We start from the raw sequence: 12,972 nt of genomic DNA, 5'->3' as shown, positions 1-12,972 counted from the left end.
GTCAGACAGCCTCTGCGCCGATTCGACGAGGAGAAGCGCAGAGCGATAGGCGAGGAGATCCACAAGCTAATGGCAGCAGGGTTCATCAAAGAGGTATTCCATCCCGAATGGCTTGCCAACCTTGTGCTTGTGAGGAAGAAAGGGGGGAAATGGCGGATGTGCATAGACTACACTGGTCTCAACAAAGCATGTCCGAAGGTTCCCTACCCTCTGCCTCGCATCGATCAAATCATGGATTCCACTGCTGGGTGCGAAACCCTGTCCTTCCTCGATGCCTACTCAGGGTATCACCAAATCCGGATGAAAGAGTCCGACCAGCTCGCGACTTCTTTCATCACGCCGTTCGGCATGTACTGCTATGTCACCATGCCGTTCGGTTTGAGGAATGCGGGCGCGACGTACCAGCGGTGCATGAACCATGTGTTCGGCGAACACATCGGTCGCACAGTCGAGGCCTACGTCGATGACATCGTAGTCAAGACAAGGAAGGCTTCCAACCTTCTCTCCGACCTTGAAGTGATGTTCCGATGTCTCAAGGCGAAAGGAGTCAAGCTCAATCCTGAGAAGTGTGTCTTCGGGGTGCCCCGAGGCATGCTCCTGGGGTTCATCGTCTCCGAGCGAGGCATCGAAGCCAACCCGGAGAAGATCGCAGCCATCACCAGCATGGGACCCATCAAGGACTTAAAAGGCGTACAGAGGGTCATGGGATGTCTTGCGGCCCTGAGCCGCTTCATCTCACGCCTCGGCGAAAGAGGTCTGCCTCTGTACCGCCTCTTAAGGAAGGCCGAGTTTTTGGCTTGGACCCCTGAGGCCGAGGAAGCCCTCGGGAACCTGAAGGCGCTCCTTACAAAGGCGCCTGTCTTGGTGCCCCCAGCTGATGGAGAAGCCCTCTTGGTCTAGTCGCCGCTACCACTCAGGTGGTTAGCGCCGCGATTGTAGTCGAGAGGCAAGAAGAAGGGCATGCATTGCCCGTTCAGAGGCCAGTCTACTTCGTCAGCGAAGTACTGTCCGAGACCAAGATCCGCTACCCACAAGTTCAGAAGCTGCTGTATGCTGTGATCCTGACAAGGCGGAAGTTACGACACTACTTCGAGTCTCATCCGGTAACTGTGGTGTCATCCTTCCCCCTGGGGGAGATCATCCAGTGCCGAGAAGCCTCGGGCAGGATCGCAAAGTGGGCGGTGGAAATCATGGGCGAAACAATCTCGTTCGCCCCTCGGAAGGCCATCAAGTCCCAGGTGTTGGCGGACTTCGTGGCCGAATGGGTCGACACCCAGCTGCCGATGGCTCCGATCCAACCGGAGCTCTGGACCATGTTTTTCGATGGGTCGCTGATGAAGACGGGAGCCGGCGCGGGCCTGCTCTTCATCTCGCCCCTTGGGAAGCACCTACGCTACGTGCTCCGCCTCCATTTCCCGGCGTCCAACAATGTGGCCGAGTACGAGGCTCTGGTCAACGGGTTGCGGATCGCCATCGAGCTAGGGGTCAGACGCCTCGACGCCCGCGGTGACTCGCAGCTCGTCATCGACCAAGTCATGAAGAACTCCCACTGCCGCGACCCGAAGATGGAGGCCTACTGCGATGAGGTTCGGCGCCTGGAAGACAAGTTCTTCGGGCTCGAGCTCAACCACATCGCTCGGCGCTACAACGAGACTGCAGACGAGCTGGCTAAAATAGCCTCGGGGCGAACGACGGTCCCCCCGGACGTCTTCTCCCGGGATCTGCATCAACCTTCCGTCAAGATCGACGACGCTCTCGAGCCCGAGGCACCCTCGGCAGGCACCCTTGGCACGGCCCGAGGCACCCTCGGCACAGCCCGAGGTACCCTCGGCCCCCGAAGGCGAGGCGCTGCACGTCGAGGAAGAGCAGAGCGGGGCCACGCCTGATCGAAATTGGCAGGCCCCGTACCTGCGATATCTCCGCCAGGGAGAGCTACCCCTCGACCAAGCCGAGGCTCGGCGGGTAGCTCGACGCGCCAAGTCGTTCGTCTTGCTGGGCGATGAGGGGGAGCTCTACCACCGCAGCCCCTCGGGCGTCCTCCAGCGATGCATCTCCATCGCCGAAGGTCAGGAACTCCTGCAAGAAATACACTCGGGGGCTTGCGGCCATCATGCAGCACCCCAAGCCCTTGTCGGGAATGCTTTCCGGCAAGGCTTCTACTGGCCAACGGCGGTGGCTGACGCCACTAGAATTGTCCGCACCTGCGAAGGGTGCCAATTCTATGCGAAGCAGACCCGCCTGCCCGCTCAGGCTCTGCAGACGATACCCATCACCTGGCCCTTTGCTGTATGGGGTCTGGACCTCGTCGGTCCCTTGCAGAAGGTGCCCGGGGGCTACACGCACCTGCTGGTCGCCATCGACAAATTCTCCAAGTGGATCGAGGTCCGACCCCTGAACAGCATCAGGTCCGAGCAGGCGGTGGCGTTCTTCACCAACATCATCCATCGCTTCGGGGTCCCAAACTCCATCATCACCGACAACGGTACCTAGTTCACCGGCAAAAAATTCTTGGATTTTTGCGAAGATCACCACATCCGGGTGGACTGGGCCGCCGTGGCTCATCCCATGTCGAATGGGCAAGTGGAGCGTGCCAACGGCATGATTCTGCAAGGGCTCAAGCCCCGGATCTACAACGGCCTCAACAAGTTCGGCAAGCGATGGATGAAGGAACTCCCCTCGGTGGTCTGGAGCCTGAGGACAACGCCAAGCCGAGCCACGGGTTTCACGCCGTTCTTCCTGGTCTATGGGGCCGAGGCCATCTTGCCCACTGACCTGGAATACGGCTCCCCGAGGGCGAGGGCCTACAACGAACAAAGCAACCAAGCTAGCCGAGAAGACTCGCTGGACCAGCTGGAGGAGGCTCGGGACAAGGCCTTACTACAATCGGCGCGGTACCAGCAGTCCCTGCGACGCTACCACGCCCGAGGGGTCCGGTCCCGAGACCTCCAGGTGGGCGATCTGGTGCTTCGGCTGCGGCAAGACGCCCGAGGGAGGCACAAGCTCACGCCCCCCTGGGAGGGGCCATTCGTCATCGCCAAAATCCTGAAGCCCAGAACATACAAGCTGGCCAATAATCAAGGCGAGATCTACGGCAACGCCTGGAACATCAAACAGCTACGTCGCTTCTACCCTTAAGATGTTTTCAAGTTGTTCGTATACTTCGCACCCATGCAAAGTTTAGTCATCAAGGAAGGGTCGGCCTCGCCTCGGCAGAGCCCGACCCTCCCTCGGGGGCTAAAAGGGGGAGACCCCCTCTGCGTCGATTTTTTCCCTCGAAAAAAGATCTCTTTTTAGCAGAATTTCTTTCGTGCTTTTTGGCTACTTCGAAAAGCGGATCCTGGAAACGACGGAGTACACGTAAGCAGCCAAGGCTGACCGAGCCGAGGGACTCCTATGCCTCTGGGATACGGATACCTCACTCATCACCTTCTGCGATAAGTAACTCGCGTTCGGATAAAGCGACTCCGTGGACCGAACAAGTCTTCACGTTCGGAAGCTCTTCTGCCAAAGTGGTCCTTCAAGCTTTCTCGACTAAGTCGGAGACAGGGCCTCATGGACGGGCGAAGGTACGCGTAAGCGGCAAGGCCGACCGAGCCGAGGGACTCCTACGCCTCCGGGATACGGATACCTCACTCATCACCTTCCGCGAGAAGCAACTCTCGCCCGCACAAACATCCCTGTTACCGACGGAAAGTCCAGATGCTCGGAATAAGGGGAAAGGAGACGCAGCTTTGCAAGATCAGCGAGGGTGTGTTTTTTGGCCTCAGCGGCCGTAGAAGGCACACGCTACAAGACGATCTGATCCTGCAGGCTCGGGTCTTCACGCTGAAGGGGGTCATAGCACCCTCGGCGTCGACGACGTCTTCAGCAAGGTCCGACCCAGCCTCCGACGGCGGCGCGGTCCAGGGACTTCTCCGGGAATCCGGCCCGAGCAGGCGGCTCGGCCGGCTACCCCCGGGGCCTCGGCCAACCATCTTCCAAGGGCGCTAGCCCGACCCGAGGCCTCGGCCGATCGACTCCGGCGTCAGATCCGCTGACGGACAACCCGGCTAGGCTCCGGCCAACCAGGTTCCCATTTTCGAGCCAACTCCGCCTCTGTTCGTACTGATATCGCTACCCCTGGCCTCGGCTCGTCGAAGAGCGGCCGAGGGGTCTCTTTAACTAAGCTAGAGGAGCCTCAGGCAACAAGGTCGATCGAGCCGAGGGATTCCTACGCCTCCGGGATACGGATACCTCACTCGTCACCTTGACACGGGGCGACTCATGCTTGGTGAAGCGGTACAGATAATCAACAGGCGAGACTTAGTGCTCGAAAATGAGGAAAAAACACGGCTCCGTGCCGAAATTACATACATGTTCAGGCCTCGACAGCCACAATGAACATAAAACACTGGCATTCAAGGTGCCATCACAAACGGAACTCCGGTTCCGTCCCCGCGGGTACGAGCGACCTCGGGCCTGTGGGGGGACGAACATCGGGAGGCTCGCCAGCGACCTCTGCAACAGCAGCCATGGTCCCGGGTGGACGCGGCCACCGGAGGGCTCTTGTTCGCGATCCCGCTCAAGGGACGCGAACAAGCCATCAAGGCCAAAGAGCGGGCCGCTCCTAAGCGCTCCGGCAGATCCTCGCTGCCGTCCTCGCCGCGAACGCGAGGGAAAGGTTGAAAATCCTTGAAGCCGAACGATGGCTGAAAGGTACCAACTCCCATGGAGTTGCGTTCCTCCAACGAGAAGGCGGAAAGACGGTGGGTACCTCCCATCCGGGGGCTTGGAAGATGGAAAGACACGACGCATGAGGGAGGAAGAAGATGTGGTTGCCTTCCGAAAGGGGTCGCCCTCCTTTTAAAGGCAACTCTCCCCACGTGCGCCCCCAAACGCCGCGGGCTGAGTCTTCTCCAACACGCTCCAAGGCCCACCCCTGCGACTCGGGGGCTGGGTCCCGCATGTCATGCAGACCGGCTCCGAGCAGAAGAAGCCAAACCGCCGCGCGTGGTGCGCACAACCGCCCAGCTGTTACAAGTGACCCCCACTTTTGCCCAGACCAACGGGCGGGAGGGGCGGGTAGCCATGCAGGCGGCATGCAACCGCGCCAGGTGGACGCGCTTCTCCGACTTCTGACACGCCAGCTTGGAGGCCCAGGCCCACGCGTCACGCAACCAGCGCGCCAGTTGCTGCATGCAAGCAATCGCGCCACCACTTGTGCCACCGTCGCGCCTCTTCGGTTGCGGAGCCTATGCCGCGACTCGAGGCGACCCAGCGCACGACCCAGCGGCGCCAGCCTGGCGCGACGGTCAATGCGGCCGAAAGTGGGCCGGCAGTAATGACGGTGGCAGGCGGACGGGAGCAGCAGTCACGTCGTCAGCCAGGCTCACGTCCCATCCAGGGACAGCAAGAGAGCCTCCTCCCACGGCGTGAAGACGGTGCGCCCGTGATCCGTTCCTCGAGCGGCTCGCACACGCGCAACGGCCGCCCCGCCAACCACTCGCCCCGTCGCATTAACTCCGCGGCAGGACAGGCGGCGCTTGTGGCAGGGGAAGCGGACGACGCTTCGCCTTCGCCGTAATAACCGCGCCAAAAAAGGTACGCCACGTCGTTCGATTTCGTATCCTTTTCCTTTTTTTCCTCTTTCTCTATCTCTTACAACAGGGACCGGGAAAGGGGGATACCCCGAAAAGGATCCTTCCCTGTGAAGGAACCGGGCTCCGAGCCCCCTACTGATCAGAGGTTCGAAGGCTGGCCCTCCGAAGGGTTCAACAGTCGCCTCAGATCGCGTGGGCCCGACACCCACTACTGGTCAGGGGTTCGAAGGCCGGCCCACCGAAGGGCTCCATGGCCGCCTCAGGCTACTCGGGCTCCGCGCCCATTACTGATCAGAGGTTCGAAGGCTGGCCCCCGAAGGGTTCACAGTCGCCTCAGACGCCGAGCGAGGGATGACTAGGGGTACGTTCGATACATAACCGAGGCTCGGGCTGCGCTCCCGAGGTACCCTAGGACATTTCCGAGACCAGCGGGAGCGATCTTGTAACGGAATCCCATCAGAGGGAGGCATCGAGCCCTCGGACCCCGTCGCCAGGGGACCGGGTCCGGCAGATCACCCGCAGGTACTTTTGGGCGTGCCTCTGGGCCCCTAGCCGACCCCCAACGAATGGGGCACGGACGTCCACTCGGATTACCCGCTTGCAGCTCACCGGAGACACCATGTTCGGTGCCCATCGAGGGTAACATGGCGCACTCCCCCCCTCCTCCTTGCGGAAAGGCGACGTAGGGGCGTATGCAAAAAGTCGAGTCTGTCCCTGATCGTCCTCTCGCCCTGTGCGGAGGCTCGGGGGCTGCTCTCGCAAACCCGGCTCCGGCCGAACCGTTGACAGCGTCAACATACCAGCCCGAGAACTTGGGCCCCGACCGTGCACCCGGGCTATGGCCAGTTCGCATGAGGGAACGACCAGACCAGCCGAAGCGTTACGCAAGGCATTAAGACCTCGAAGGAGTGAAACCACTCCTCCGAGGCCTCGGGGGCTACACCCGGCGGGTGCGCTCGCGCGCACCCACCGGAATGAAATGCAACCGAGGAAGGCTGGTCCCCTTGCAAAAAAGTGCGACGAAAGCCTCCAAGCGAGTGCTAACACTCCCTTCGAGGCTCGGGGGCTACTATCGGGGACCATAATTAGGGGTACCCTCAAGACGCCTAATTCTCAGCTGGTAACCCCCATCAGCATAAAGCTGCAGAGGCCTGATGGGTGCGATTAAGTCACGGATCAGTCCATACGAGTGACTCGATCACGCTTCACCCGAGCCTAGCCTCGGACTCGGGCAGCCGACCTCGAGGGACTTCCGTCTCGCCCGAGGCCCCCCTTTTAACGGCGGACACATCTCCGGCTCGCCCGAGGCCTTGGCTTCGCTAAGAAGCAACCCTGACTAAATCGCCGCACCGACTGACCGAGTTGCAGGGGCATTTAACGCAAAGGTGGCCTGACACCTCTATCCTGACGCACGCCCCCCGGCAGAGCCGAAGTGACCGCCGTCACTCCGCTGCTCCACTGACCGGTCTGACAGAAGGACAGCGCCGCCTGCGCCACTCCGACTGCGGTGCCACTCGATAGAGTGAGTCTGACAGGCAGTCAGGCCTCGCCAGGGGCGCCATAGGGAACTCCGCTCCGCCCGACCCCAGGGCTCAGACTCGGGCTAAGACCCGGAAGACGGCGAACTCCGCTCCGCCCGACCCCAGGGCTCGGACTCGGGCTAAGACCCGGAAGACGGCGAACTCCGCTCCGCCCGACCCTAGGGCTCGGACTCGGGCTAAGACCCGGAAGACGGTGAACTCCGCTCCGCCCGACCCCAGGGCTCGGACTCGGGCTCGGACCCGGAAGACGGCGAACTCCGCTCCGCCCGACCCCAGGGCTCGGACTCGGGCTAAGACCCGGAAGACGGCGAACTCCGCTCCGCCCGACCCCAGGGCTCGGACTCGGGCTCGGCCCCGGAAGACGACGAACTCCGCCTCGCCCGACCCCAGGCTCGGACTCCGCCCTGGCCACTGCCGAACGACTTCCGCCTCGCCCGACCCAGGGGCTCGGACTCGGCCTTGGCAACGGAAGACAGATTCGACCCCAGCTTCGGAGGAGCCCCCACGTCGCCCGGCCTCGGGCGCGGGCCCGCCACGTCAACAGGGAGCGCCATCACCACTCTACCCCGAGCCGACTCGGGCTGCAGAGAACAAGACCGGTGTCCCATCTGGCCAGCTCCGCCAGATAGGCAATGATGGCGCCTCCCAAGCTCTATGACGGCGGCGGCTCTCAGCTCTCTTACGGAAGCAGGTGGACGTCAGCAAGGACTCGACCGCTCCGACAGCTGTCCTTCCGCCAAGCTCCGTTGCTCCTCCGACAGCCACGACATCACAACAGCAGGGTGCCAAGATCTCTCCGGCTGCCACATTGGCATGTACTTAGGGCGCTAGCTCTCCCTCTGCTAGACACGTAGCACTCTGCTACACCCCCATTGTACACCTGGATCCTCTCCTTACGACTATAAAAGGAAGGACTAGGGCCTTCTTAGAGAAGGTTGGCCGCGCGGGACCGAGGACGGGACAGGCGCTCTCTTGGGGCCGCTCGCTTCCCTCACCCGCGTGGACGCTTGTAATCCCCCTACTGCAAGCGCACCCGACCTGAGCGCGGGACGAACACGAAGGCCGCGGGACTTCCACCTCTCTCACGCCCGTCTCCGGCCACCTCGCCTCTCCCCCCTTCGCGCTCGCCCACGCGCTCGACCCATCTGGGCTGGGGCACGCAGCACACTCACTCGTCGGCTTAGGGACCCCCCGGTCTCGAAACGCCGACAGTGTGTTACATACAAATTAGCAGATTATCATTCTTACTCGTTTTAAAAAAATCAATTAATTTTGTAAAAATTGTAAAGTCCAAACATGGTAGCAAATCTATCCAGTGGACCTATAGATGGCCAAACGGGTGGCCCGACCCGGCACTGGCATGGCCAGGCCCGGCACGATAAGGGCACGGCCCGTTTAGCACGATTAACAAGCGTGTCGTGCTGGCACGGCACTAGTGCCTGAAACCAGGCCCAGGCACGACACTAAGGCTCCTTAACCGTGCCGTGCCGGCACGGTAGGCCCGGGCAGCCCGTAGTGCCAGGGCCGGCCCGAGCACTACACCAGAAATCACAAAATGCAGTTACCATAAGCTTATGCATTCACAAAATACATAGTTAAACATACTAAAATAGCTAATATTGAGCTGTTTGGTGCAACAGCTGCCTCGTTAAAAACCTATCTAGGTAAAAACTCACCCTTGTGAGAAAACCCTAGATAGGAAAAAAGAGTACAACCCACAACTCATTTAGTGTTCTTACATATCACAGACATTGTTTACAGTGTATAGTTTAGTTACTGGCACATCAACTGAAATAATATCAAACTAGCTAAATAAGATCAGTTTTCGACATGTGGTTGTGGATCAGTAGGTGTCTGAGATTGAGATGCATGAGAGGACCCTGGAGTGTCAACTAGAACTTGTTCATCATCAAGATATAGATCAGAGAATGAGTCTTCGAGTTCTTTGTTCTCAATAGTGTGTTGGGTCCTTGCATTCCCTTCCTCCCAGTCCTTAATGCAGGTCAGCATCTCGACCAACTCCGAGGTCAGTCGACGCTCCTCGATAATCCTGCCAGTCAGACTGAAAGCACTTTCTAATGAAATTGTAGAGACATGCAGAGTTAGTACATCCTTAGCCAACATAGAAAGAGATGGTAGATCAGCTTGTGATCATGCCACCTTGTCAATAGATTAAAGTCATAATCGTACTTCTGGACAGTATCACTATCTAAATATGTTGATAACTCAAAACCAGCCCAAGAGATGCACAATTGCTTGCTGCTTGCAGCAAAGCACTAGCTGAAGTGTGTCTAGATAGAGAAGCAGATGGAGTGGGGTTGGAAGAAGAACTTGTTCCACCAATTGGGGTTGAAAACAAATCATCATCATCATCACAGACCTATCAACATCAGCATTGTACTCCCACAATCTAGCACTACCATCAGGATTAAACTGGAGCAGGGACTGGGCAAAGGCATTTCTGCCATGCTTCAGTTTGCATGCATTTCTATGCCGATTAAGATGACCAGTGCCATGCTTCAGTTTGCCATGCATTTCTGCCATGCTTCTGTTTAGGGTTCGCACATAGATCACAAACATAGATCACAAGAACAGATCAAGCACTTACCAAAGCCGGATCACCAGATCGGTTCCTCACGGGTACAGTCACAGAGCAAGAAGACAGTATAGTAGATTAGGGTTCGGGGTTCGAGCACAGATCACAAGAATAAGCACCGGATTAAGAAGTCTCGAACTCGTCGGAGACGTCGACTAGAGGAAGAACGAACACTGAAAGCTTACCGTAACGACGCAACCAAATCCGTGACTGAACAACCAGGCAACCATCCAAGCAGCCACCAGGTGAGGCAGTGAGGGGAAGCTAGAGCTCAGAGGTGGAGGACTCTACCGGAGGACGGAGGCTCGAACCCGGAGGCGAGGCAGCGGTGGAGTCGAACGGCGGTGGAGACGAATCGGCGAATCGCCCGGTCGCCCCCAAATTGCAGACGGAGAGGAGAGCGAGAGATAACGGGCGACGGGAGCGACAGAGCGAGTGAGACTGACAAGGCGGGGCCCGAAGGGGGGAGGGGGCGATGTGTTTTAGGTTATTAGCGGAGCGGGTTAACCGTGCCTGGGGGCTAATCGGGCCGTGCCCGTGCCGGCCCAGCGTGCCCTGTGTTCGGCCTAGGCACGACACTACCCATCGGGCCATGCCAGCATGAGCCCGGCTCCAGCCGTGCCGTGCCATGCTCCGGGCCGGCCCGATTAGCCCGACACTATTGGCCATCTATAAGTGGACCTGAATCTTCCATGTCTATTCCAAGGTTTAAGTAATGGGTTTAACCCAAACACGTCTTTTGTTTTGTTCGGTTGGATCGGATGGTATGGTATTAAGAGAGATTAAATCTCTTTATATTTAATTTTGATTAGCAAAACAAATAATCTTGTTTGATTCTCTTTAATCGGTCTTAGTAGGTTGTCATCATATAGACGGGTGATACACCGGTACTCATTTGATTGGAACTATTCATGATCATCAATACATGATCGGTGACAAGGTCACAATGTACTCGCCCCTAATTGCCGCCCTGTCTGGCAATCAGTTTCCCCCATTCAGATCGAGGCATCTGTGGGGTTTCTGAGTTTCCACTTCGGCTGATCTGATTGTGGCAAAAACTCCTCCGTGGTACCTATCTTTGGGTGATGCAGCTAAGTTAAAACAGACGACGCCAGGTAGATGCATGGAGCTGTATGCCTGCCAGAGCACAAGGCGCCTCTGGGCTGGCATGCCAGATTTAACCACGGCAAAGCAGGAAGCCAGACACGAGTTTGTTGATTAACCGCCACACCGTTGCCTTCTTGAGGCCCTGGTTTAAAAACCGAGCCCCTCCGCCTCTCCTCTCTCTCCAAGCCCAGCTGCCGTCCTGAGCCTCCGTTTGCGGTGCGACAGCTCCTCCAGGACCGGCCCCCGCGCGCGTGCCGTACGTGCCAGGGACGACGCCGGGCGGCCGATGGAGTTCACGTCGTCCTACTTCCACGCCTTCGGCAACCCCGACCTCGCGGCGGTGGTCTCCGGCGACGGCGGCAGCGCGCAGGCCCACCGGCCGCGCCGCTCCACCGACGGCGCGAAGGCGGAGGACGGCAGGAGCCCCACCACCACAACGGCGAGGCGCGCGCCGTCCATGTTCTGCGTCCCCGACACGGAGGCGGAGGAGCCCAACGGCTTCCTGGACGAGTGCACCCTCTGCCGCAAGGCGCTCTGCGGCGACATCTTCATGTACAGGTCGGTGGCTTGTGACCTTGTGTTGCGTGCATGCCTATGCGTATATTATATTGATTGGTTGCGCCGATGGAGAGGATTAATTATTAACTAACACTGCGTGCGTGCGTACGCCACTTGCCGCCTCGGTCGGATGGAGCAGAGGGGACACGCCATTCTGCAGCGACGATTGCAGGAGGGAGCAGATCGACATGGACCGCATAAGGCACCGGAGGAAGAAGCAGCAGGCCCTCATAGCGCAGCAGCAGCAGCAGCAGCAGGCGGCGGCAGCGGCGGCGATGGCGCAGAGGGACCGACGTACCCAGCGGCAGCTTCAGCCACAGCACTAGACGGAGCTCACGGAAGCTTCATATACACCGGTTCCGGGCTCGTCCCAAGTCCCAACGTACCCAGCAGGGATGGCGGATGGATTCTTGCACGTTCCTAGTACTAGGCAAGGATTCTCCTCGCAAGGACCAAGTAGCCACGACCTTTCTTTGCGTTTGTATCGTCCGACGCGAAACAACGTAGTGAGCGGAGGTTTTCCGAGGCTATTGCAATGACTAAATGAGCAATGCAAGCCTTACTCGTTTTTTGTTTTGATTATTCCTGATTAAAACTGGGGCCGTCGGAGACGCTATGGGCCAGTTTGGCAACCCAGTTTCTCTAAGTGATTTTTATTTTTCAAAAAAATAATAGTTCATTTTTTCTTGAGAAAATGGAAACCGTTTGAAAAAATAAAGTTACCAAACAAGCTTTAAATGAGCTCTTTTCTATATCAAGTATGACTCTTAGGGCCAGTTTGGCAACCCAATTTCTCTAAGGCTCTGTTTGTTTCGTTAGAATTCAATTTCATTTTAATAATTATAATTTAGATAAAACTAATTAAGTTCATATATTTATATATTATCCTAAATCATACAAGAGAGATAGTTATATATTACATTTATGTTATAGCGAAGCAAGTAAAAGAGTGTGCTATAAGTTGTACATCGGAAAAATAGCATGTAAATCTATAGAACCAATTTTCATCTCACCCATGAATTTAAGATAGGCTTATATGATAACTTTGGAAAGTGGTGGAATGTCACATTCTAAAAAATAGCATATTCCATTAGTAAGATTCTAATTCATCAAAATGAAAGGAAACAAACGGGACCTACGTGTTTTTTATTTTTTCAAGAGAAATTAGTTCATTTTTTCTTGATAAAATGAAAATCCTTTGTAAAAATGGAATTATCAAACTAACTCTAAATGAGCTCTTTTCTATATCAAGTATATGCTTTTTGTGCTTTTATTTGAATGTTTGCATGTGACTTTTCCTCAAAACGCCCGCAAAAGATCTGCCACCGCATTATCAAAACAAAATATAGGATAGATGATCCATTTTACAAAAAGAAAATCAGTAAAAAGAACAAAATACAACTAGAGGGTAAAACCACCACTCATCACTATGAGACTAACAACTTAGGTATTATTCATTTGTCCAAAAATAAAAAGCTAATCCATTTGATCAAAACTTATACAAATTAGATACGCATCGTGATCAGGGTGGGAACCAAACGCGCCCTTAGGGAGTTTTATACTACAGTTATCAACACCGCCCCATCAACTT

General features: G+C 56.7%; 1 protein-coding gene across 1 annotated transcript; it reads left to right on the top strand.

Annotated features, from left to right (window-relative positions):
* Positions 1 to 11,012: 11,012 nt before the first annotated feature.
* LOC103627565 (uncharacterized) lies at positions 11,013 to 12,016 on the top strand. The gene is made up of 2 exons (NM_001327867.1): positions 11,013 to 11,381; positions 11,521 to 12,016. Exons 1-2 carry the CDS (start codon positions 11,110 to 11,112, stop codon positions 11,705 to 11,707), a joined length of 459 nt encoding a protein of 152 aa, NP_001314796.1. The 5' UTR covers positions 11,013 to 11,109; the 3' UTR covers positions 11,708 to 12,016.
* The last annotated feature ends 956 nt before the right edge of the window (positions 12,017 to 12,972 follow it).

This window comes from Zea mays, chromosome 5, assembly GCF_902167145.1.
Source record: "Zea mays cultivar B73 chromosome 5, Zm-B73-REFERENCE-NAM-5.0, whole genome shotgun sequence".
Taxonomy (NCBI): Eukaryota; Viridiplantae; Streptophyta; class Magnoliopsida; order Poales; family Poaceae; genus Zea; species Zea mays.
This window is presented reverse-complemented; position numbering and strand designations above follow the sequence as displayed.